At 43.4% G+C, this 27,040-nt stretch overlaps 1 protein-coding gene across 3 annotated transcripts in view; it reads left to right on the top strand.

The window, feature by feature from the left end:
* The window catches only part of Dyrk1a (dual specificity tyrosine phosphorylation regulated kinase 1A), a 117,625-nt gene extending 90,944 nt beyond the window's left edge, over positions 1–26,681 (top strand). For all 3 annotated transcript variants that reach the window (XM_041672944.1, XM_041672942.1, XM_041672943.1), the window contains 7 exons: positions 245–392; positions 4,399–4,685; positions 6,413–6,559; positions 9,400–9,540; positions 16,797–17,103; positions 17,834–17,958; positions 23,460–26,681. In XM_041672944.1, the coding sequence (XP_041528878.1) occupies positions 245–392; positions 4,399–4,685; positions 6,413–6,559; positions 9,400–9,540; positions 16,797–17,103; positions 17,834–17,958; positions 23,460–24,080 (1,776 nt within the window). In that variant the 3' untranslated portion in view covers positions 24,081–26,681. The remainder of the gene's footprint in view (positions 1–244; positions 393–4,398; positions 4,686–6,412; positions 6,560–9,399; positions 9,541–16,796; positions 17,104–17,833; positions 17,959–23,459) is intronic.
* The last annotated feature ends 359 nt before the right edge of the window (positions 26,682–27,040 follow it).

Raw genomic sequence — 27,040 nt, 5'->3', positions numbered from 1 at the left:
GTCAGGTTGTTTCTGAAGGAGGAAAGCAGCTCTAGTTTTGTTGCAGGTGTCTGCTCTGTCACTGTCTAGACACTGTCAGGGGATATATAAGAGGAGAGGTTCTGAAGGAGGATTTCTGTTACTTAGAATTAGAAACATCAGAGGAATGTACAATTAAAGAAGAGTTAAGTAGATACACAGTATGGCGGAAACAAATGTAACATTGTTACTAATGAAACTGAGGATTACTTTTCTTTTTTTGTAGGTTGTAAAAGCCTATGATCGAGTGGAACAAGAATGGGTTGCCATTAAGATCATAAAGAACAAGAAAGCGTTTCTGAATCAAGCCCAGATCGAAGTGCGGCTGCTTGAGCTCATGAACAAACATGACACTGAAATGAAATACTACATAGGTAAAGGCTACTTTCTTTCTTTTTCTTTCTTTTTTGGTTTTTCGAGACAGGGTTTCTCTGTGGTTTTGGAGCCTGTCCTGGAACTAGCTCTGTAGACCAGGCTGGTCTCGAACTCACAGAGATCCGTCTGCCTCTGCCTCCCAAGTGCTGGGATTAAAGGCGTGCGCCACCACCGCCCGGCCTAAAGGCTACTTTCATACCCGATGCCCTGCTCCATCTTAAAGCCAGTGTGGACAGCGGGAGCTGTGTTCACAGCTTTGGATGGCTAATAGTGTGAAGCCGCGGACAGCTGGCAGGGTTGTTGTTTGTTGCCTAAGTCAGCTCACAGGTGCCTTGTGTTTGCCTTACTGTGTCTTTGTCCAGGTAGTCATCGTCAGGTGACTCCTAGCGCTGTATGAGTGTGTGAGTGTGTGACCAGGTGGACTTGGTCCGTGAAGCAGCATTGAGTGCTGTGGGCTCCCTGTAGCGTAGGGAGCATACCACAGCATACTCACCCTGTCTCCTGCTGCTTCTCCTCTGGCCACCCCACAGGAAGATGACTTCAGCCTTAACTTATGGAAATTCCTTCCAGTAGTGAGTGTGCAAGGTGTTGGTGCTGCGGCCAGGATTTGACCTGTCTCTGCAGAAGCCCAGAACCAGTGTGTTTCATTGTCACACCATCTTCCTGAGGGAAACAGAAGCAGTAAAGCCAAAGACATTCTAATTACAGCTTTCATCCTTTGAAAAGATGTATGTGTGTACATACATGCATGTATGCAGGTATCTGCAGAAGCCAGAGGCATCTGATCCCTTGAGCTAGAGTTAGTTTTGAAGCTGTCTGATGTGGGTGCTTGGTCTCTGGGGTCTCCTGGAGTGTACCCACCCCTACCCACTGAGCCATTTCTACAGCCTACCACTTTCATATTGTTTTAAAAATATCAGTGCTGATAAAGCACCATCATTTTGTTCACTCGCAAGAAAAACGTGCCACCAAGTTCACAGCTCTGGGAGATTGATCTCTTCTTTAGCCACACGTGTGACCACAGACTTTCATACATCCACATAAATAGAAATTAGTGTTTCTTCCACTCTGACAGAGAATCGGTGGATGGGAGTGCCTCTGGAACTGTAACCTATGGTGGGTTAGCTTCTAGACAGTCTCAAGGAAAGGATTGTGTGTGAGCAGCAGAGTTAGCTGTGGGCTCAGATAGGAAAGGAAAGAATGAAGAGATTAAAAAAAAAGTGTCAAAGTTGGAGACAGAGTGCTGCTCCCAGAATACAGAGGCACCAAAGTAGTTCTCCATGACAAGGGTATTTCTTTCTCAGCGATGGTAACAATGTTGGAGCTGTGAGCTGAAATCACAGTTGGAATGGTGTCCCATGCAGCTGCCCATCCCACTGCTGTTCTGAACTATTGGATCGCATAAAATAATCCCAGCATCTCCCTTTATAAGAGACTGTTGATACCTAGACTAATGACTTCATTCCCCCAGAAGTTTAGCCTCACTGTACTGTTAGGACTATTTCCAAGTAAAACAATATACCTACACCACACATTGTTTCTATGGCAAATGTTGAAGGGCCCAATTTAGCTCAGATTCTTGGCCATTTTAGCGTTTAGCTGCTGTGTAAGTTACTGGACACTCCTGGTTGTTTGGCTGCAGATGTGCGCACAGGAGAAGCAGCAGCATTCACATTATAGGCAGCACTTCACTGAAGACACAGTGTCACAGACAGAGCTGGTTTCAGACGGGCATCACTCAGACAAGACGTGGGAGCGCATTGTGGCTTAGTCCTACCACAGTTACCATATTGTGAGCTTCAGATGGTTCAGACCATCCCGTCTGAGAGGTCCCTTACCCTGTTATAGAGAAAGGACTGTGCCACTCACCTTAGTTTCTTCTCTGGAAATTGTTGGGCAGTCATTGATATTACCGGGTGTGTCTTAGAACCTTTTCTCTTCACACTACTGAAATGCTGTTCACATGAGGTCTGTTTAGTGACCAGTAGCCTGGTTCTGTCCAGAGGACATCAAGGGGTGCCTGAATTACAGAGCTCTCAGGACACGCTTAGTTCTCTTTTTGATTCTTGTGCCATGTGTTTTGGGTGTTGAGGTCCCTGTTTAAGAGTAAGGAAAACTCCTAGTGACTCAGAACAGAACTGAGGATTTAGTTCTGGATAACAGCAGCAACAGGGCTGTTTAGACGCCACGGTGTTGCTTGACCTGTACCTTCAATTAAAGGCTTAAGGTTTCTTTTTGATGGTACCATTGAATTCAAAGACAGTTAATGGATATAATTTATTCTGATGACCTCATGTTTGAATTTTAAAACTACACTTGCCATATAGTATAACTTATTTTAATTGGCACAAGTAGTTGTACACCCTTTTCTCTACTGTGTGTATTTTAATGTATATTTGTCTACACAATGTTCAAGCCAGGATAAGCATTCATTATTGAAAGTATTTGAAATTATTTCCTGTGTTTGAGGCTTTCTGTGCATTCTTCTTTTTTATGGTCACCGTGTGCCACAAAGCATCAAAGTTTTGTTCTTTTTTACTAAATTGAAATCCGTGAATCTTTCCCTATCCTTCCCTTTTACTCCTCTTCATAGAATATTTTTTCTGTAATATTTAGTAACAGTGGTCTGTTAAAAAGTATTTTCATTTCATATATTGGAGAAAATCTTACGTACTCTCCATTCTTTCAGAATCCCATCAGAAAGATGAACAGACAGACATATCTGTGTTTGAGTTTTCCTGCTAATGTCTCATAGATTCCCAGTGACTGAGTGGTTAACTAGAAGTAGGTAGATCTTTTATTGGCAGAACATTCTGGTTGCACAGCTTCTTGAACAGACTTTCACACTCACATTGGAATTTTGACTTAAGCAATCTTTTGTATTCCTTTTGTGACTACTGCTTAATCAGGAGATTAAAATCCCCACAGGGCCATGTCTGTGAGGTGTCAAGGAGCTGCTTTTAGTTTTAAACATAGAAATTGTGAAGTGACTAAGAACAGATAGGAAACTTTGTAAAGGTCTATTTTTATTACTTTACAGTGTCAAGGAGTGCTGTAGACTCCTATTTGTACCACATAGAATACGTCTTGTGTGGGTTATCCCTACTCTAGATCACTTATATCATGAGTGACCTAAAAATAGTTATAGATGTCTACTTCTCAAGGCAGTCAGTCCAGGACTGTGCCAAGAAGGCTTAGTATACATTGTGTGTTTTCTCCCACAATGGGTGTTTGACTCCTGTCATATTTTTCTGGCAATATTTGTAGAGACAGCTGTTTTTGTGATACTAAGGAGTTATCTTAACCATTGTTGGCTAAGATGGCAGCAGCTGACTTACAGATGCTTTCTGTCCTGGGGCTGCTTGTGCTGAGGCTGCCTCCTTCAAATGCTGTGCTCACTGGTGACACTGAAACACAGGTTTTTACTAGGGACCCTGTAGAGGCCGACAGCACTCACTGCCGTTGTCTGGACTGTCCCCAGTCGTAGGCTGCTGGCCATTTCTTTCTGTGGTCGACCTGTGCTTCATAGCTGCCTAAAGTCCTGAGTCTTACACAAGACTTTTCTCAGCTTACTGAACATAATCAATCCATCGATCTTGAATTCCCAAGATCTTACTCGGCACAATTTCCAGACATTGCTTCTGTTTTTTTACCTAAAACACAAAAAACAGACTGCTGTTCTTAGGCAGTTTCCAGAAAACTGCTTGCCAGTTACTCGTGAAAATGGCTATTAAACACACATTTATCCATTGACCAAAGCCAGTGGAGAGGGCTGTCGTTTGAAACGGACACTGTCACAAACCAGTAGAACTTGCTTCTCTAACTTAGAAGAGTGGTAGAAACTCTTAACAATCAGAAGAACAAGTTCTTAGTGCTGGGGCCTGATCTCCAGTTTACCTTGCCTCCCATTCTGCACTGGATGGCAAAGTGTTGGAGAACACAAATAGATGTTAACTCTTACCTCACCATTATGTATACTTATGTGAAATTTCTTTTCTCTTTCAGTGCATTTGAAACGCCACTTTATGTTTCGAAACCATCTTTGTTTAGTTTTTGAAATGCTGTCCTATAATCTCTATGATTTGTTGAGGAACACCAATTTCCGAGGGGTCTCTTTGAACCTAACACGAAAGTTTGCACAGCAGATGTGCACAGCACTGCTTTTCCTTGCGACTCCAGAACTTAGTATCATTCACTGTGACCTAAAGCCTGAGAACATCCTCCTGTGTAACCCCAAACGGAGTGCAATCAAAATTGTTGATTTTGGCAGTTCCTGTCAGTTGGGGCAGAGGGTAAGTATCACTTTAGGACTTGTGAGTTAACACTAGAATTAGGTACAAGAGTACAAATAGCTATTTAAAGGATTTTTTTAAGCAATGTATTTATAGTTTGGAGGCAATTAGAGGATGGGTTCTTATCTTGAACATGTAGCACATCTGCTGATGTCTCTTTACAATCCAGATTGCAGTACTTGAAAAATACTGATTTTTTAAGTTAATATTAAAAATTGTGTTTTATGCTAAAAATTTTTAAGAAAGAGTAAGAGATAAAAGAAATATTAGGTGATTTATAGTTTCTAAATAGTGTTTTTAGTATAAAATTTGGGTAATTCTAACTTGATCTAGGTTCTTGAGTAAAATTATTTCTCTTATATAATCAAGATAAATAATACGTAGAGAGACAGAGACAGAAAGCCAGGACAGCTAGGGCAACACAGAAAAGCCCTGTATTGAAAAGCAAAACAGAAGTTAACTTAGCTAGGTCAGGAAAGCAGGTTTCCTGCTGTGGTTGCTGGCCATGTGACGTCTGTGCCAATGGTGTTTTTTATATGCAAACAGAAGTTGCAGGGCTTCTTCTCAAAAGAGATCATGGTTATTTGCATAAAGGTATTGAAACTATTATTTTAATCTAACAACCAGATATTACTATTTTTATATTGGCATCCCCATTCTTTTCTTTCCAAGCTTGTGAAATTCCTATCTTGTCCAATTGTATCTAGGTTTTAAGTGGAGCAGGTTATTTATAGGGAAGGCATAGAGTCAGTTTGGTTAGCAGCTTATCTTTTATCATTTCTACACATCATTTTATAATAGCAAAGCTATGTAGTTGTGGAAATAATTTTTTAAATTGGATTAAGAACCAAAATGTACAGCCTCGAATGCTGTTGAAAAGCCTAGCGTTGTTCCTGGTTGTAGGAGTAAAACACACTGTGAGTGGAAATACATGCCCACTGTGAGAGTAATTACAGTAGATTTCCCCCCTCTGTCTGCACAAACTGAGGTACCTTACCCCTTTAGGCCACTAAATGTTTAAGGGTTAAATTGTGCTGTGGTTACTTGGGAAATGCCTTCCATGGATGTGCTGTGCTGCTCACAATCAGAAGGTGGCCCGAGGGCAAGGGTGCCCCTGGGCCAGGGTGCTCGGTGACTGGGGTAGAAAACCTGGTGACCTGGATGGAATGCTGACAAGCATTTCACAGTGTGAATACCGCACGTCTAAGACGTTTGGGACTAGAGTATTTGCTGGGGATCAAATCCAAACCCATACCCATGCTATGCAACTGCTCTCTACCACTGAGCCACGCCCCAGAGCAGGAATAATTAACTTCGTTACTGTTTCTCTTAACTACTGAAGTAGGACCACATTACATGAAAGGGTCTGAGTTCTTAACCAAGTTTCTATTTGGTTATTCCTTTGAAATGTTATTTAATTATATTCATAGTGTAATGTTGAGCTTTCCTGTTGCCGTGAGTAGTAGGGTTTTGTTGTTGGGTTTTTTGTTTGTTTTTGGATTTTGGTTTTTCAAGATAGTTTTTCTGTAGCTTTGGAGCCTGTCCTGGAACTAGCTCTTGTAGACCAGGTTGTCCTCGAACTCACAGAGATCCACCTGCCTCTGCCTCCCAAGTGCTGGGATTAAAGGCATGTGCCACTGCCGTCCGGCTGTGAGTATTTTTAATCTGATGTTGAATACAAATAAACACAACATATAGGATTAATACTATTTTGAAATTTGTTTCAGATATACCAGTATATTCAGAGTCGCTTTTATCGGTCTCCAGAGGTGCTACTGGGAATGCCTTATGATCTTGCTATTGACATGTGGTCCCTTGGATGTATCTTGGTTGAAATGCATACTGGAGAGCCTCTGTTCAGTGGTGCCAATGAGGTATGTGAAGAATTGATGTGCAGCTCTGTTTCCATAGAGACAATGCTCTCTGAAAGTTGTCTTCATAGGACAGTATCTGCTTAACAGCTTGATCACTTGGGTTTGAGGTCAGCTTGTCTTATTTTACACTCTTAGAATTTCTCCTCTTTGTCAGTTATATAATGGTAGGTTTAGAATTCTGAACTGGTTTTTAAGATAGTTAATACGTTAATGAAGGAGATAGTAAATTATATTAGACATAGTGTTTCGTAGACACTTTGCAGGTTTAAGTACAGTAACAGAAAGCCTCAGTGTGTGGTGAAGATGAGGGCACCCTGAATGATAGTGTGAATGCTGGTTAAGACCCTGAGAGTGGGGCACAGCACTGGGAGAGCAGTGCACAGCTCAGTCGGTAGATGCCGGGACGTGGTACTGGGAGGGCAGTGCACAGCTCAGTCAGTAGATGCCGGGACATGGTACTGGGAGGGCAGTGCACAGCTCAGTCAGTAGATTCTGGGACGCGGTGCTGGGAGGGCAGTGCACAGCTCAGTCAGTAGATTCTGGGACGCGGTGCTGGGAGGGCAGTGCACAGCTCAGTCAGTAGATGCTGGGACGCGGTGCTGGGAGGGCAGTGCACAGCTCAGTCGGTAGATGCCGGGACGTGGTACTGGGAGGGCAGTGCACAGCTCAGTCAGTAGATTCTGGGACGCGGTGCTGGGAGGGCAGTGCACAGCTCAGTCAGTAGATGCTGGGACGCGGTGCTGGGAGGGCAGTGCACAGCTCAGTCAGTAGATGCTGGGACGTGGTGCTGGGAGGGCAGTGCACAACTCAGTCGGTAGATGCTGGGACGTGGTGCTGGCAGGGCAGTGCACAGCTCAGTCGGTAGATGCAGTCTGAATCTTTTCATATAAACTAGTAAGTCTAGGATTTTAGGGCCACAGAGACTGCAAGTCTGCAGGCTTTCTGTTCCTAAGAGATTCTGGAGGTGAGGAATAGTGAGCTCCCTGCAGAGCAGCTGAGCTTTTGTTTTCTTAAAATTACTTTTTGTAGAATTTGTGGGGTTTTTTTTGGTAGAAAGTTGATCATTTAGGATCGTAATCTAAATTTTCATTTATAGATTAAAAAAAGAAAGTCCAAATGACTTAACTTTTGTTGGTGTTTTTTTGTTGTTGTGTTGAGATCTTGTCATGTTACCTAAAAGCTTCTACATTTAGTTTTAACTTCAGCTCATGAAGCAGTTGGAAGCAACTTGGATAATACTTGTTTTTATTTGAATTTAAATAATTTAATCTGGGGCTGCAGAGATGGCTCAGAGGTTAAGAGCACTGACTGCACTTCCAGAGGTCCGGAGTTCAATTCCCAGCAACCACTTGGTGGCTCACAACCATCTGTAATAAGATATGGTGCCCTCTTCTGGCCAGCAAGCATACAGACAGACAGAACACTGTATATATAATAAATAAATAATTTAACCTATAATTTCTAACTTTCTTGGGATTAAACAGTATTAGAATCAGTTGGGAGTTTAGTGGCCTCCCATTTTTCTCATTGTCAAAACCAAAATCCTTTGTGTTTGATATACTCCTGTCCCTCTGTGCCGACTCTCTTCAGTGACCCATCTGCCCTTTCACCCTGCTCCCCTGACTCAGCCCACAGTCTTTCTGTGGTCCACTGAAAACACCAACCACCAGCCCTGCCTGGCCCTTTACACTTGTTCTTCCTGTCTTAATGCACTGGTTCCCAGATGGCACTGCAGACTGTGTTCTTAAGTCAGCTTCCCAGTGGAGCCCCCTGATGCCTACTCAGCTGCTCTGACCCTTTCCCCACCTTCTTTCTTGTTCTCTGTGCTCAGACTCAGGTTGTGATCTCTCTTCTCCCTCCTGGGTCTGCATCTTTTAATTCTATCAGCAATATTTGTGAAAAAAGATTACATCTGTATGGGTAGAGAAGTGGTTGGTCAAAAACTATTCCAGGCATGTCTTTTCATTGCTAGAAATTGTCTGTGAGATGAGAGAGTACAAATGTCTGAATTTGAGTTTTGTTATACCTGAGATTATTTATGTCTTAACTTTGAAATACGGTCTTTAGGTTAATTGAATCACAGTATAGCTGTTACTGGTAAACCAAGTCTAGCATAGCAGGAATGTCACCTGTAGGGAACAAGTGCTGACCCTTTCTTTGTGTAAGGATTCCCTCAACAGTGCGGTGTAATGACTTTTTCTAGTATTTGTAATTATGAGCAATCTAGACAAGATCTGACGTATAGGAGGATGCACATAAATTACATGCATATATTCCTTTTGTACAACAGATCTGAGTACCCATGGATTTGGGCATCCATAGGGTGGGGGCTGAGTTGTTTCTGTCCAGAATCAGTTTCTTATGACTTGACTACATTTCTAGTTGGCCTCTTCCCAAACAGGATTTTTTTCTATTTGCTTTTCTGTGTTCTGTCACTACGCATGATTTTTAGCCTCATGATAGATACATAGTTGTATTCGTGCATAGTTTTCATTTAAACGGTTATTTAATTAATGGCTATATGTTAGTACAATTTTGTTTTTGGCTTTATAGACACTTAAAACTTCCCCCACCCTGTCTTAGTGTTTCCATTGCATCTGAGTCCCAAGGCTCACTGTAGATTTGTGTTTTTAGTTGTTGATTATCTGCTTTCCCTTCTGCTCAGTGTGTAGCCCATGAGGGCAAAAATGGATCACATCTAGTGGTTTGACTGCGTACTCAGTGTCCAGAAGAGGGCCTTGCACAGGGTCATGTGCAGCTGACCTAGGGAGGAAGTGACAAGCAGAAGTGAATGAATATACAGTTGAAATTACATGTTTTGTTTTTGTTTTTTAATACAGGTAGATCAGATGAATAAAATAGTGGAAGTTTTGGGCATCCCACCTGCTCATATTCTTGACCAAGCACCAAAAGCAAGAAAGTTCTTTGAGAAGTTGCCCGATGGCACTTGGAACTTAAAGAAGACCAAAGATGGAAAACGGGTAAAAATAGGGGTACACTTGTTCTTGGAGGGGGCTTCCTTTCTCTCCCCACCTCCTTTTTTTTCTGTCTTTTTTCCTCATCAGGGAGCCATATCTTAGCTCCTTGAATTTACTTGACAACAATATTATAACTAATAATTAAAAGATGGTATTTTGATCAGTTGAGTGTTGTTGATCTGAGCTGTGTGCTTGATGGTCAGGATTGTTTGGGCTGTGATGGGAGCGTGCTCCTGTCTGCTGTATTTGGAGACAGCTGGTGAAGCTGGAGTCCTTCTGTCCATAATGCATCAGGATGTTCACAGCTTGCACACAGCAAGTCAGAAGTACAGTCAGTTATTTTTTTAAGTGGAAAAGATGATTTTTTGTTTTTGTTTTGAGGCAGAGTATCTCTATAGCTTTGGAGCCTGTCCTGGAACTCACTTTGTAGATCAGGCTGACCTCAAACTCACAGAGATTCACCTGTCTCTGCCTCCCAAGTGCTGGGATTAAAGGTGCACCACCACTGCCCTGCTGAAAAAAAATGATTTTTAGGCAGTTTGTGCTGTTTTCTCGGGGATATGAACCTACAGTGGAGTTCAGGTTCCCAGCTCAGTGCTTGAGATAGCACTGTGTTTGCGTCTTCTAAACAACGGTAGATCTGATGCCTGTTTCAGAGGCCCAACTATATTAATTTTTAAAGTAAATGATACCAAATTTCCATCTCGATTTTATATCTAGTCTAGTTTGGGCTTTATCAAATGAAAAGAATGTGCAGATACATAATTAAAGTTGTTATATGTTACCTTTTGGTTGTAATTCTGGGTTTTTAATATTTAAGAACTTTTTTCTTTAGTTCTTTTATCCTGTATTTTAGTGATGCTGCCACCAGATGTCATCTTTAGGGAACCGAGGGTGTTTTAATTCACATTTACTTGGTCGTAAAGCCTTTTAATGTCTAGTGATTTTTGTTGTTGCTTTTTTTCCTAAAGTTTTTTTATTCATATGTGTTTTTCTGCATATATATATATGTATGTTTACAGAGGCCTTATGGTGACATCGGATCTCGTTGGGTTTTGGAATAATTAGCTTCCCAGTGTAGGTGCTGGGAGCCAAACTCTGGTCCTTGGAAGAACAGCAAGAGCTCTTAACCCAAGCTCTTTGAGCTCTTTGGCCCTATTATATTTTTTTTTGTTTGTTTTTTTTGTTTTTGTTTGAGACAAGTCTTGTGTAGTCTAGGCTGACTTTGAACTTGCTGTGTAGCTGAGGTGCTAGGCAAGCACTCCCAACTGAACTAGCCCTAGCTCCGAATGATGTTCACAGTACTGGAGATTTATATATAGTTTTTATTCCTGTCATAACTGGTTTGCAGCTTTTTACGTTCTGCCTTGCTCTCTAATTGTAGGCCATCAGCCTCCAGTTCCTAAATTATACCTGCGACTTCATTCCTGTACATGTTGTAAAAGCCGTCTCTAAATACAGGCACCCTGAGTCTCTTCCATGTATGTCCATAGTTTATCATTCCCAGCCCATCTTCCTGTGACAGAACCAGAGTAGAACGTCCTCAGTCTGACTAGTGCTCCAGGTAGATCTGCTGCCATGTTTGTTCTGCAATCCAGTCTGCTGCCATCTTTTCATTTTAAATAAAACATTCTTCCCATTCAGTTTTTCCAGTCTCTGTCATTTTAAATTAAGGAGCTGGTTCATCAGCTATCATTTCTCCCAAATTGAGCTATGATTATTATTGTGTATTGGTTATTAGAGGCATTTCATAAATTAGTATATCTTATTTCTTTGTGAATCAAATCTTAGCATACACTTTAATACCCATTAATTAACTGTAAATTCAATGAGATTTCCCAGTCAAACTTAGTGATTGATTTATTTCTCTTTTAGCAAAGCAACAGCATCTGCAATCAGCTGGTCATCTGTGGGGGAGGATATAGCAAAAATTCAGACACTGTCATTGACTGCGTAATTTTTCAACTTTCATATTTCAGAAGCCCATATTCCAAGGTTTAAATGGAATCTCTACTAGTTACTTTTTTATTGCTATGATAAAACACCATGACCAAGGCAGCTTAGAGAAGGAACTGTTCTTTTGGGCTTAAAGTTCCAGAGGGTTCTTGTGCAGAATGGCTAGGACAACATGGCAACAGGTGGCAGACATGATGGCTGGAGCTGGAAGCTCTGAGCCGAGAGGTCACTTCTTCAGCACAGTCAGGAAGCAGAGAGCAAACAGGAATGGTATGTGGCTTTAAGCTTGAACTCCTACCCTACCCCAGTAGCATACTTTGTCTAGCGAGGCCACATATCCAAAATCTTCACAGACATCTCCACCAGTTGGCAGACCCATGAGCCTATGGGAAACATTCTCATTCATATCACCAAAAATGCACATTTAACTGTAGTTCTCTTTTGTAGTGGACACAGATGCACAAATCTTGCTATTTTATTGAAGCATAATTTATTTGTAATAATATGTGCATATTGTAAGTATTCAGTTTGCATTCACTATCTGACATAGAATATAGAGTAGTATCACAAAGTCCCACCTTGTGTTCTGACTCTGTCCTGTTCTTCTGATTTCTGCTGCAGGTGGGATTAATCAATAGGTATAAATCATAAAAATGACAGTCTGTGCTATGGCCACCTAACATGTTAACCTTGCTGCTCTGACAAAAGTGACTTACAGAAGAAAGGGAGGTTTCGTTTGCAGTTTGTGGGTGCCATTCACTGTAGCAGGGAGAGCATGGCAGAAGGAACAGGAGCTGGGTCTCACCTGTACTTGCAGTCAGGAAGCAGAGGGGTGGATGCTGCTGCCCAGCTCTCGTCTCCTTCTATTCCTTCTGGGACCCTGGTTTTGTGGATTGGTGCTCCTCACACTTGGATAAGTTTCTTCTTCTCAACAAAAACAATGTAGAAAACTTTGACAGCCGCATCTAGAGATTTATTTCCATGGTGATTGCTAAGCTCTGTCTAGTTGACAATGAAGATTAAGAATCACACTTACTTAGTAAAATAATATTTTGGGGGAATTTTATATTGTTCATCTCAGGTCTTAATTCATTTTATTGCTTCATGGTATTTCACTGACAATACTGTAATTTATTATCTGTCAGTAAAGTTTCTGTTCATACATAATTAAGGACTAATTGATTAAGGCTAGTGAGAACACCACACATCTTTTTTTTTAATGGTGGCATTGTCTCAGACTAGAGTTGCCAGAGTGTAGGGCCTATGTGTGTTTATCATCATCAGGCAATATTCCATAGAGCTTCTTTCAGTTTTTTCTTACTCTTCAGAAGGGGCCTTACTCACTCTGGGAGTGAGGCTTTCGTTGTCTGTCAGCCTCTTTCCCATGCAGTGCTGGCTTACTCCTTTCTAAACATGCTCTTTTTGGATGCCAGTGAGACTTGTGTTAGGAAACACCTGTAATAGTTAGTGCTGTTGTTCAGATCTGTAGAGCTTTATTTTCTAATTCCCGAGTTAGTAAAAATTTGCTTTATAGGTGTTTTCTCCTGAAATTCCTTTGGATTTTCCCTTAATTTTGCTGTGGTTCATCTTGAATTCATTTTTGAGCATGGAATAATGTGAAGGGGGGCAGTGCTGAGCATCATTTGCTGACAATTGCCTTTTCCTATTGAGCTAATTTGGCCTTATTTTTAACAAAGCTAATTCACCTTTTATGTTTGCACATTTGGGCTGTTCTCCAGTGCCCTGTACCTATACTAGCTGCGCAGTGTGGATCACTGTCTCCTTAGTGATTCCTGACTGCAGGCAGTGCAAGCCTCCCGGGAATCAGTCCACATTCTAGGTTTTTTCTTTTATGTCAATTCTGAAAACAAGCTTGTATTCGAATGTCAGGTCCTGCTAGAAATTACACTGATACTCCATTTTAAACCTTATCACAGGCCATTTCTGCATCTACAGAGATGATCATGTGATCTCCCCCCCCCCCCCCCCCCCGACTGAATTTGTTAATTGACTTGGCAACATTTACCCTAACCTGTAGTGAAGCACACTTGGCCCTGGCATTCTCTGGTGCCACATTGAGTTCAACTTCCTGATCTCGTCAGAATGTTCCAATGTGTCCTGACGTAGCTTGTGACTTCTCTAACTCAACAGTGATCTTGTTAGCCATTTCAAATTATTTGAGAATTTTCTAGACATGTTAACTCATCTCTAGCTCAGTAGCACTGTGGTTTAAAATGTGATTTCATTCATTTAAAATTTATAGTCTGGTTTTATAACCTAGTATGTAATCTGTCTTGGTGATTCTTTCTTGTGTATTTGATAAAAATTATACTTTGTTTTAGTGGTCTGTAGGGTGATTGTGTGTTTCTGTCAATAGCGTTAGTTGCATTTCTAGCCACTAATAAATACCTGGTGGAAAGCAACATAGGGAGGAAGGAAGACTCCTTCAGGTCATTGTCTGAGAGGATGCAGTTCTTCAGGTTGTGGTAGCTCACTGTCTGCCGAGCTCTAGATTAGCATGTCCCACCTCAGGAATATGGTCTGCCTCTTCTCGATTGCACGGTCTGTGAAGAAAGTCAGTGTTTGTTCTTAGTGCTGTGCATTTGTGATATGGTTTCCTTTCCTTCGGGGTGATTAAAACACTTGATCTTTGTACCTGATTATTATGTACTTACATAATTTTTTAAATTATTCTCCTTAGAGTGTATTGAGATTCTTGGGCTTGTGGTACTTAGATATCATCAGACATTTGCTTTGCTTCGTCTTACTGTCTTCTCCAATTACACACATGGTTGTCAGTTTAGTGTTACCCTGAGATTGCTTTTTCTGGTGTGATGGGTGGGTTTCTTGGTTTAGCACAGGGTCTTGCAGTGGATAACAGGCCTGCTTGGACCGTCTGCAGTATGGGAATGCAGTAGTATATACCTTGCTTTTGTGTTTTGAATTTTGATAATATCTTTGCTCGTGTTTTTGGTTACCATTAATTTTCTTAACCATGGCTCCTCAGTACTCTGAATCCTAATCTGTTGTTAAAACTTACGTTGGGTGCCATTTGTAGAAGGAGCTGCGGACAGGCCTGCTTTTTGTCCCACCCGGCTCCCACATGGTTAGCTTTTCACCCCAAACAACAACACACAAACTGTATTCTTTTAAACACTGCCTGGCCCATTATCTCTAGCCTCTTCTTGGCTAACTCTCATATCTTGATTAACCCATTTCTAATAATCTGTGTAGCATCAGGAGGTGGTGGCTTACTAGGAAAGATTCAGCATGTCTGACCTGACTGATGGCTGGCTCCATGGCATCTGCCCTGGAGTGGAGAAGCATGGCGTCTACCTAACTTTCCTTCTTCCCAGCATTCTGTTCTGTTTACTCCACCCACCTATGTTCTGACCTATCAGGCCAAGCAGTTTCTTTGTTAATTAACCAATGAAAGCAACAGATATACAAAGACCTTCCCACATCAATGGAGGCTAAAGAAATAGGTGTCAGTGACATGTTTCCCTTGTAAGCACAAAGACCAGAGTTCGAGCCCCAGAATCCACCTAAAGCAAAAAGGCCAGACATGATGGTATGCATTTTTGTCTCAGTGCTGGAAGGCAGAGATAGGGATGTCCCAGGGGCTTCCCAGCCAGCCAGTCTGATCTGCATGGTGAGTTCCAGACCAACGACAGATGCTGCTTAGAGGAAGAACAGAAAATGACACTTGAGGTTGTCTGTTGGCCTCTGCCCATGAGCATACAACACCCAGATGTTAAAGCAAGTTCTTTACTTTTGATAATGTTTCAGTTTAAAATTTGTATTTGTCTTCATTTTTTAATGAATACTTTTCCTCTTCTGAAATCCCATCTATATACATGGTTGTCTACATTTTCAACTGTATAACTTATATTCACTGCCTGCCTGCCTGCCAATTTTACTGCCTGAGCCATTTATCAGTATAGATTTATTGGTAACCCATTTCCCCACTAAATTATGGACTCCACTGTTTGTTTCTATAATTTTTTAAATCTTTCTGTATTTGAGGAAAGTTGAGATTAAGTGCCGTTTCCTTTGAGAAGCAGACATATCTTGTACATAGTAGGATAGGGCTTGGCATTAGCTGAATCTAGGTGTTGGGTTTTTGACTCATTTTTATGTACCATGAGAGGAGGCTCCTTCCAGCATTGTTTGTTCATGGCTGCAGGAGTCTCTAGAGCTCTGTCCACGCTGCCATTCACCAGCAGCCCGACCTCTTCCACCTTCTCTGTCTGCCCACGTGTGGCTGAATTGTCCTTGCTCATTGTCCAGCGTGCTGTCCTCTTTCCACTCCAGGGCTGCTAGGGTCTGGGTTGTGGTCAGTGGGAGAGCACTTGCCAAGCACGCGCATTTGTGATTTGTCCTGATGCTTGACTTTGAACAACCATCTGAAGAATCCCACACTATCACTCCAAGTCCAGTGACGTTGTTGTGACCTTGACGTTTGTAGAGAGCTGGAGGCTGACACTGCTGCGCTTTGCCAAATAACTGTCAGGAAAACCCACTGTGTTGTTAACCAGCTCCTGAGCCATGCTGTAAGAGAAGACTGGTGCTTTCACTGTGTCTGAGCAGGTTGGCATAGCCAGTGCTTCTGTACTCTGAGCCACCATCAGGGATGCAGTGCAGTGTGTTCTCAGGTACACAGCCAGCCTGGCTTCGTGCTGGACACCATTAATCTCAGTTCCATTACTTGGGAGGCAGAGGCAAGCCTTTCTGTGATTTCTGTGAGTTTGAAGTCAGCCTGGTCTATGTGGTGAGTTGTAGGCCAGGCAAGACTACATTCCTAGGCCCTGTCTCAGAACAAACCTAGGTACAGAGTAGAACAGGTCAGAGTCCATATTTCTCTGCAAAAAACTTCGCAGTGATTGTATTTGTGGCTTTTCTGTGTCATTCTGTGTGTTTACTCCCTTGTTTGCTTCTTACAAACTTGAAAAACAAGTATCATGTTCCTGGGTGAAGTAGTACAAACCCGACTCTAGGCCGGCCATCGTCTACTTGCCCTGGGTCTTCGAAGTTGTGCACGCCCAGCCTAGGCCAGCCATCATCTGCTGGTCACGGAGCTACACTGACCTTCGTAGTCGTTTTTCTGTTCTCAAAACTGTATTGGATTTCCGTAGCCATGTGTCTAAGTGTTGTATGCAGAAGTAGGGGGTGGCTGACTGTCTCAGTGATTGTCCTTCCTCACAAAGCCTTGTACCCATGAGCGCCTCAGACATTGGAGTGAATCGTGTAGGTGTCACATCTCCCACCGACTTTGGAGACAATTTTTGTTTTCTCTTTAACAGGAATACAAACCACCAGGAACCCGGAAACTTCATAATATTCTCGGAGTAGAGACAGGAGGACCTGGTGGACGGCGTGCTGGGGAATCGGGTCATACTGTAGCTGACTACTTGAAGTTCAAAGACCTCATTTTAAGGATGCTTGATTATGACCCCAAAACTCGGATTCAACCTTATTATGCCCTGCAGCACAGTTTTTTCAAGAAAACAGCTGATGAAGGCACAAACACAAGTAACAGTGTGTCTACCAGCCCTGCGATGGAGCAGTCTCAGTCTTCAGGCACCACCTCCAGCACATCGTCCAGCTCAGGTCTGCCATCTCACTGCGGGGCTTGCTTGCACGTGCTTTCTGTTTGCTTACTAGTGTAGGGTTCTTTTAGAGTATTGGTAAAATAATTTTTTAAAAATTTTGTAATGGGTGGCAAGGATTATTTTACTTAACCCTGTTCTTTGCAAGTACGTGACTCTTGAGTTTGCTCACCTGTAAACACCACCCTCCTGGGTAGATAGTAGCAGATCCAGCCCTTATCATGTGGTAATTGTCTACCTGACAGTTGGAAGCAAAGCTACTTAATAGCCAAAATTATAAATGGGTTTTAAATGGAGTTATTTTTCCATATTCTTGAATTTTATTGTGGCTGAGGCAAATGACTGAGGTGAACTTAGCTGTATTATGGCTGAAATGGGAAGATGTCTACTGAGCTCAGTAACATGATGTAGTTCAAGTTAGTACTATAGCTTGAATGTTTCGTGTGTCTTTATATGTGCCGTGCAGTGCATTTATCTGAGTGTGCATATGCGTACACCTAAGGTCACACGTGGAGACAGGAGTCTCACTGACACAAAGGCCTGCTGTGTGAGCCAGGTTCCCTGTCTCCTGACATAGTCAACTGGGATGTTACATGGTGCTGGGGTCAGTGCACGGGTCCTGGTGCCTGCAGAGCACACGCTCTCACTCACTGTGAGTGATGATGCAGTCTCTGAGCATGGCCCTGGGCAGGGCTCCTCTAAACTCATCTCTGTCGTGTCCTCTGCTGAAGGTGGATCCTCGGGAACGAGCAACAGCGGGAGAGCCAGGTCAGACCCAACGCACCAGCATCGGCACAGCGGAGGACACTTCACGGCTGCTGTCCAGGCCATGGACTGTGAGACACACAGTCCTCAGGTGAGCGCTTAGTGTTCATGGCACAGCCCTGCTTGCTTTAACTGTGGTAGCTCAAGTGTGAGGATGTTTGAGGCTCTCTGTGTCTGTGTCCTCTTTCTCTAAAGGCATGTAATACCCTCACTGCTGAAGAGGAAAGCTTTGACCATGGACACCATGTAACTCCCTTCTTGTTAGAAATGAGAACTCGCATTGGGCACACACACCGTTCGTCTAGACTTTCCCCTGTGTGATTATGTTATTTGCCACAGAAACGTCCAAGCCTCATGAAGTTTGATCCCTACCTGAGCTGCATAGTCTGGGTCTCTGTCATGGCCTCTTGTGACCTCCACTCCCAGACTTGGTTTCTGAATCAGTCTGTGCTTGGATTTTTAACCTTGAAGTCTTGGTTTTGCTCCTTAAACTTGGTGATCTTCATAAACTCACTATTAGAGTCATAGTGTGAGGCAGGTGGCAGCGGTGACAGTGCTGAGATCTGAACACAGATGAGAGCAGTGAAGGAAGCCTGGCTCGTCTCAGCCCCAGCCCACAGGACAGCCTCCGTTCTCTAGGGAAGATGGGGATCACGGTGCCCCTCTGCATTCAGGAAGTAAGACTTGAGGCTGGGCAGCATCCTCCAGCAAGAGCTTTGACCTCTGCCGCTTGCTGCCAGCTGGGGACCAAATACTCAAACATGAGCTTGTGGAGGTGTTTCCTGTTCAGACAAGAGCACATGACTTTATAATACACCTTCACACTGTCGCCTACATTTTGATTTTTGTGGTGAGAAACAGGTTGGTTAGTTTTGGTGGCGTAAGTAGAATCTGCTAGGTTGATGGTTTCCTTTCTTGTGACTAGGCTGCTAGATTCTTCTGGAGAAACTGTCACATGGTTTCGTTATCACTGTTCGTGTTCACACAGCTATTCGGTAATTCCACATTTCTCAGAGTCCCGTCTCCCTTCTGTTCTCTAAAATGCTTCAAACTTTTCTACTTTTGTGTACATGCCTTCGGCCTCTCTCCCTGACTTTCCTGCTTTGGGCCGGGTCTTCACCTGTACAGCCTTGCCTATGCATGCATTCCCCATAGCTCACCGGTGCAGCTGCTGTTCCCTTCCCCTGTTCTGTGTGTCTGTCGGCCCCAAGCTCCTCCTCCAGTCCATGTGTGTCTCCTGTTTTATATTGCCTTTGTTTCCCCTTGTACCTGGAAGTTATTAACATGTAGAGCCCGCTGCGACAGTAGTGTGTCTGCGCTCTGCCCCTCTCCTCTGACCTCAGAATGCTCAAACTGAGATCTTTTACAGGTGGAATGTGGCACACTTAATCCCCAGGCCTCTCTGCTTGTGTCTGTGTGCTCAGCTGGGCCACTCTTCCTGCTCTGGCTTCGTGATGGCACTGTGCACTTAGTTCTCCGGTGCCACTTGCTCAGAAAAGCTGCCCTAAATGGTTTTGGACTAACTGTCCTTGGTTCCTGTCTTTCATACATACTGTACTGTAAACACACAGAGAAAGTCCCCGGAATAACATGCTCTGTGTCCCCATCTATCTTACACAAGTCACAGTTTGATTGTTTTCATATTACTTACTCATCTCCCTGTTTGTTTTGGGTGGCTTTTGGCGCCCCAGCTGACTCCCGCATTATATCATCTTCCTCCTGCCTCCCAGGAGTTGGAATCACACACATGCTTTACTGTGCCCAACGTATTCTTTTCTTTGGGGTTTTTTTTAGTTGTGTATTTACTTTGTGTATGTATGTATGTATGTATGTATGTATGTATGTATGTATGTGGGCACACAGAAATCATAGCATGGCTATAGAGGTAAGAGGACAACTTCAGGGAGTCATCTCTGTCCACCTGGGGTCCTGGACAGTTAGACTCTCAGATAGGCTGAGTGGCAAGTGCCTTTAGATGAATGCCATTATCTGCTGAGCCATTTTGCTGGCCAGTTTTTGAATAGTTGATACAGTGTCATGGTGAAAAAGAGACCTAGCACACAGCGTTGTGAGCAGTCCTCTTTATCACGCCCACTAGTTTAGTCAAGCTAACGTTAGTAGCTTGTATGTCTCTAAAAAGATTTTCTTCATGTAAAAGTCAATCTAATGATACATTAACAGATAATATGTTAGTCAGATAGTATTTTATATGCATACACAATATTCTATACACGCCAAACACCTACCCTAGTTATGTCCTACACTCTAGCCTGTATAGAAACACCTACCCTAGGTGTGGCCTGCACTCTAGCCTGTATAGAAACAGTGTCATACCGCACAAATTTTACATCTAGATTTTTCTACGTTTTGCATAGATTTGATATTTTTTCCTATATTAAAGTAAAGCTTCTATTTTATATTGTTTTGCAGTATTACATTATTTGAAAATTCTATGAGCCATTTCATTCGTGGCTTATTAATGGGCATTTTGTTTATTTATAGTCAGTTTTACTATTTATGATGGCATAATAAAAAATCTTCACTGGGCAGTGGTGGCCATGTACAACTATAATTTCAGCACTCGGGGTTTGGGGGCAGAGGCAGGCAGATCTCTGTGAGTTTGAGGCCAGCCTGGTCTACAAAGCGAGTTCCAGGACAGCCAGGGGTGTTACACAGAGAAACCCTGCTCAAAAAAAACAGCCAAAAAACCCCCAACTTTATGTGTCAGGAGGTGGCATGGGTTGGGGGTTGGGGGCTGCCTGCCTTTAATCTCAGCACTCAGGAGGCAGAGGGAGGTGGATCTTTGCGTTCGAGGCCAGCCTGGTCTACAAAGTGAGTTTCAGGACAGCTAGAGCTGTTATACAAAGAAAGAAAAAAAAAAAACGTTCATGTGCATTTTGTCTGTGTTGTAAATTCCTGAAAACAGTTGGAAGTAAAATTGCTGAATCACAGTGAGGCAGCATGTAATTTTGGTCATGATTGTCAGCTTATCTTCTGTAAGATTTTTACAACGCAGTAAATGTAAATTGAGAGCTAAAAGTCATTACCAACTTATAGTACAGGTAATGGTGGAGCATTTGCCTGGAGTACACCATGCCCTGCTTAGATGTGGTCTCCAGCAGCACATAGGCATACAACCAAAAAGAAGGGAAGAAAAAAATGAGAAAAGTGTGTTGATGTCCCTGGTCTGTCTGCAGTTTGACTTCATTGGTGACATCTGCTATGGCCTGAAACTGTTAACAGAAAATCTACAAATAATAATTGTTATTATTATAAGATTGTGTATGCTTCTGAATATCAGGATGAGATCTCCTCCCACCCTGCTGTCCTTTGTCCAGCTTTATCTGTGCTATATACATGACCTGCCCACTTGTCATGGAGACATCCTCGTCATCAGACTGCTTTTTGTGCAGTCACAATGCTTGTGCCAATGATTCCCACCTTATAATTTAAGGGGTTCATTTGTTTTGTTTTCGGTTTTGTAAGTCATGTTTTCTCTGTGTGCCCCTGGCTGTCCCAGAACTCACTCTATAGACCAGGCTGGTCTGAAACTCACAGAGCTCTGTCTGCCTCTGCCTCCCAAATGCTGGGATTAAAGGTGTGTGCCATCACTGCCTGGTTAAAGATTTTTTTTTTTTTTAAAGATTTATTTATTTATTATGTACAGTTTTCAGCCTCCATGTATGCCTGCAGGCCAGAAGAGGGCGCCAGATCTCATTACAGATGGCTGTGAGCCACCATGTGGGTTGCTGGGAATTGAACTCAGGACCTCTGGAAGAGCAGTCAGTGCTCTTAACCTCTGAGCCATCTCTCCAGCCCCTGGTTAAAGATTTTATAACTAACCATTTGATAATAGATGCAGCACAAGAGTCTTGTGCTGACCACTCAGATTTCTCAGAGAGCACCCTGTTAGGATCTGTCAGTCCCTTCTCTCTGCCTGAGATGATAGGCGTGCATCAGGAATTGGCCCTCCCGTGGGTAGCAGGGCTCTTCCAGTGCAAAGTGTTGGTGTGCAGTATCAAGTAGTTGAGTGTCCCTGATCTGAAATTCTGAAGTGCTCTAATTGTAAAGCATTTCATGCCAGATTAAGGATGTTCAACTTACATTTTCTTCTCTGAGATTGTCTACCAGTTTTGTTTTTCCTGCTGGATTTCCATATAATTTTTATTGAATAATACTTAACAATTTGTGCTAAATTGGTGGTCGAGACAGCTTCTAGTGACACAAATAGACACAGCAAAACACAAAATGACAACCAATGTTTACATAAAAACGGAAGTCTGGGGGTGGACCCCAGAGGTATTCCCTGCATGGTGTTAGTGAGGGCTGCACTAGACCCTCCCTGCTCAGCCAGTCAAGGCTCATGCGTCTGAGAAGAACACTTGTTCGGTGAGGCATATTGAGTAGACTAAACATTCACTATCCGAGTAAATTGAGAATAGAGCGTTCCCTTTCCTTGACTGTGGCACTGAAGTAACTGAAGCGGCTCTTCAGAGCATGGGTGCGTCATTTGTGCCCTGCTCTCGCCTGGGCTCAGCTGTTCACGGTGCAGTGTCCAGCAGACAGACCTGCCTGCACCTCGCGAGCAGTGACAGCTGAAGTCCACCTTCATTCCAGCCACAGTTCTGATGGCTGTGTCCGGCACGAAGGAGTCTGGAAAGTACAGTACACAAGGTGGAATCCGTGGCCTTTGCCGCAGATGGTTGGGGCAGCATTAGCCAGAACACCTGGGAACTCCAGAACTGGCATGCAAAGATTATAAATGAAAGCATTCTTGACAGGAGAAAGCGGTGAGCTGATGCCCAGAAGCGCATGTCCAGGCCACGGGTGGGAAAGAGGTCTCAGGTGATTAGAACCCAAGCACTTAAGGAAGGTTGGAAAGATAGGAAGTAGGAAATCACTGATGATTTTCAGACAGAGTGAGCCGATTGTGTTTTGAAAGAACTTTGCTACTCTCAGTGGGCTGAGAAGGACAAATACGGAAGCAGGGGGTGATTTTTGTTGATTTATTTTATTTAGTAAAGAGGTCCTTGCATTAGTCTAGGCTAAGTGATTTGGGTTCCAGTGTGAGGGATCTCATTGGTGCTTCCTGCTGGGTTCAGAAGGAGGAAGGGATTGTCAAGCATCTGGGTGAATCTGCATCCTTTTGTTGTGTAAAGAAAGCTGGGAGGAGGAGGGACTCCAAGGAAAGTAGAAGTTCTCCAGACCTACCCAGAGTGCTGCTGGGTTCTTTATAGGAAGCTTGCTGATCTGGCATAGATAGTGAAACAGGAGCCTGGCCATGAGTGTAGATGTGAGAATTAGCCAGTACGAGGCTAGAGCTAATGTGCCAAGCAGTGTTTAAAAGAATACAGTTTGTGTGTTGTTATTTCAGGTAAAACTAGCTGGTGGCTAGGAGCTGGGAGGCCCACCGCTCCTTCTATAACCACTTTTACAGTAAAATGTTCCTTGTTCTGGAACTTACATAGACTTTTGTGGTATAGAACTGTCTAGTGTGTTAAAAGTTTCCACACTCCCCCCACCTGCCAGCTCACTCGCTTTAGTGCCGATGCTCAGGTGCCGAGTAACCCTTTGATAATGTCTCCCTTCCAGGTGCGCCAGCAGTTCCCGGCTCCTCTGGGCTGGTCAGGCACTGAAGCTCCTACACAAGTCACTGTTGAAACTCATCCTGTTCAAGAAACAACCTTTCATGTAGCCCCTCAGCCGAATGCATTGCATCATCACCATGGAAACAGTTCCCATCACCACCACCACCACCATCACCATCACCACCACCATGGACAGCAAGCCTTGGGTAACCGGACCAGGCCAAGGGTCTACAATTCTCCAACAAATAGCTCCTCTACCCAGGATTCCATGGAGGTTGGCCACAGTCACCACTCCATGACATCCCTGTCTTCCTCAACGACTTCTTCCTCCACATCTTCCTCCTCTACTGGTAATCAAGGCAACCAAGCCTACCAGAACCGCCCAGTGGCTGCTAACGCCTTGGACTTTGGACAGAATGGAGCTATGGACGTTAACTTGACCGTCTACTCCAATCCCCGCCAAGAGACTGGCATAGCTGGACATCCGACATACCAATTTTCTGCTAACACAGGCCCTGCACATTACATGACTGAAGGACACCTGACCATGAGGCAAGGGGCTGATAGAGAAGAGTCTCCCATGACAGGAGTGTGTGTGCAACAGAGTCCTGTAGCTAGCTCGTGACTACATTGAAACTTGAGTTTGTTTCTTGTGTGTTTTTATAGAAGTGGTGTTTTTTTCCCAAAAACAAAGTGCAAAGCTGCTTGAATCAGAAGGAGATTGACACACTGAACCGCTACCAGAGGGCAAAGCTGACTTTTGTTTTTAACTTGAAAAGATTGCAAAGGGACAGTGAAGTTTTTAAGAGCCATGTCCACCTGTCTTCACGGAGAGCTCCGAGGTGCCCTCTTTTTGTCCCCTTTAACCTGCCATCTCCCTGTCACAGTGGGTTTGTCTTTCTATCCAACAAAAGTTCATGTTCAGATGTTGGTCTTGGTCATTTGCCAACTAATTTTAAAATAAAAAGGCACTGCACAGAATTTGCATAAAGGGCCCCATAAGGGTGTTTTGGTTTTTTCTTTTCTTTTTTTCATTTTTACATTTTCTCCTTTTCCCCATGTTTTGTTTTGGGTTGGGGTAGGGAGGGAGATTTGGGTTTTCTGTCCTCTACACATTTGGGCACGAAATGCAGTACTGTAAGGAAGAGGGCCTCCAGCTCACACAGACACCATCTTCAGCTGTGTGAGAGGAACAATTGTGTTGACGTTTGGAAGGCACAGTAAGCATGCTAAGTGGCGGGGATCAGGACTCTCCTATCTGAGCCTACCGAGGAGCAAAGCAGCAATTCCATGGGATCCTGTGGCTCTCCTGTTGGAGAGGCCATGGGAAGATAGGAATGGAACAGGACTGGTCTCCTCAGCAAGGTGCACTGAGAAGCAAACACCGGGTCAGTTGTGGCCAGTCCTGGGGAGGTCTGAGTGGTGGTCTTTGGGATAACCTTTGGCCTTATGGATTTGGACTCGAAGTTAGAAGAGCCTACCATTTCAGATACAATCACTTGCGGACATGCGTTTGCAGACAGTCCTTAATGCTGAAAACACAGAGAATGGGTAATTCAAGAGGCCTTTCTTTTAAAATAGACTTTTGTGACCCACTAATTGTAAGGTATTGCAAGGTCACTTTGCGTGTGTCATAAAGCTGACTCCCTATTGGTTGAAGGCCACAGACGTAGTGGTTTGCTTTGATGGAAATAGCTACAGCTGTGTCCTTCCTGCTTTTTATCTTTTCTTTGGCTTTTTCTCGGCACATGGTGTCGCCACCATTTCTTCTGCACAAAGACGTCTTCTGTTCATCCTGAACATTTTAAAATGCAGAATTTTATGTGACTGCTTTTTTGCCTCACAATTATGCTGTGAATTTTACAAAAATTTATTTTCTTTTTGATAATTTATTGTACCAAAGCTGTTTTTATAGCACATAGATGTCTGTAACCGATGATGTAGCAGTCCTGCACTTTGACACAAGGTGTGACTAGACCATTTTCAATGTCAGTGGGAATTATGGCTGTACTATTGCTTAAACAAAACTGGAACTGTTGTCGAGTCCATAGCCGAGACATCTGCAGCAGTCTGTGGACTGGACAGAATAGAGTAAACACCTGCCACATTCTAAATGCATTCAGGCTTCTAAAGGGAAAGAGACACTGGATCCAGACACTGGAGCCAGCAGCTGATGCTTGTACTCCTGAGTAACTTACTTGTAACTTGAATGTGAGGTCTTAATTGAACCAGTAGGTCCACAGTAGGGCAGGAGGCAGGCAGAGCCTGAGCGTGACCTGAAGTGAGCGGGCTGGCATTAGCAGGTGCCTCCTTGGAGATAATGCTGCCTTCATGTAACACAGTCTGGCAGTGGCTAAATTTGTGCTCCCATTTAAATTGAGCAATTTTAGGGTGTTACACTCTTAAGCAGTGGGATTAGGAGAGTGGAGATAGAGTGATTTCCCTGTTCAGGACCGCAAGAAACCCGGGAGAGAAGCAGTGACCTACCTCTGCCTGCCGACAGCCCTATTGGAAGCAGCTCAGCAGAACACCACGTTACTTTTTATTGGTCAACTCCATGTGGCTGACTAGGTCAATTTTTTTTTTCCTGAGCAAAAGCAGGTTTTTATCTGTAAGCAGTGACAGAAGAAAGGCCTGAAACTCTGTGAATGTGAGTGGAAACTTGGAGAGCCTGTTTTTTATAAACACAAATACTTTGGTTGTTAATCAGGAAATCCATATTTATTTTGTAATTAAATGTCAAGCCTGTGGATTGTTTTGAACTTGGTAGTCGATGAGAGTTTACGTGAATAAAGGCGTCACCTCGAGTGCAGCTCGGTCAGAAGGGATGTGGTGGCGGCACCTGCTGCTTAGAAACCCCAACACCACACCAGGTGGCTCAGGTCTTTTTTCTCCCCTGTGCTGGTTGCCACATTTTAGCAAGCACCAAAAAAGAAAGCAGTTTTTAAGCCGATCCTTACATAACGGAAACCACACAATCCAGTGCTTCTGCATACTGTGTTATGTTACAGTCCAGTTTTGTGTGCTTTACTACACAGTTTGGTTACAGGACTTCTGTGCATTGTAAACATAAACAGCATGGAAAAGGTTAAATACCTGTGTTCAGATTGTAAGATCTAGTCCGGACTTGCTGTGTATATTGTAACGTTAAATGAAAAAAGACCCCCTTTGTATTATAGTCATGCGGTCTTATGTATGATAAACAGTTGAATAATTTGTCCTCAGACTCTTTACTATGCTTTTTTAAAAATTAAGGGGAAAATGTAAACAGTAAAAATCTTCCTATGCAATGAAGCCGTTCCAGGTCTGGTAGGTATAGCAGGCATAATTGACTCGCCTGTGTAAGGGGAACACTGTGGCATGGAGATGGGGCTTCACGTACCTTTAAAAGTAAAAATTGGAGGCTGAACAGAGGAGTCGTTCTTTAACATGGATTTTTTACCTGAATGATTGTTGCGCAGTTACTGCTTCCCCACGGTCCTGTTTGTGTTCAGAGGGGTTTTGCGGGCCACGGTTACCCTGAGGCCCTGGCCTGCTCGGGTTTAGGAGACTGTGAGTGCTGCCTGGCCACTGTCCTGTGCAGAC

Source organism: Microtus oregoni, unplaced genomic scaffold (assembly GCF_018167655.1).
Source record: "Microtus oregoni isolate MIOR12 unplaced genomic scaffold, Mior012 000023F_ref0000262, whole genome shotgun sequence".
NCBI classification, from domain to species: domain Eukaryota; kingdom Metazoa; phylum Chordata; class Mammalia; order Rodentia; family Cricetidae; genus Microtus; species Microtus oregoni.
This window is presented reverse-complemented; position numbering and strand designations above follow the sequence as displayed.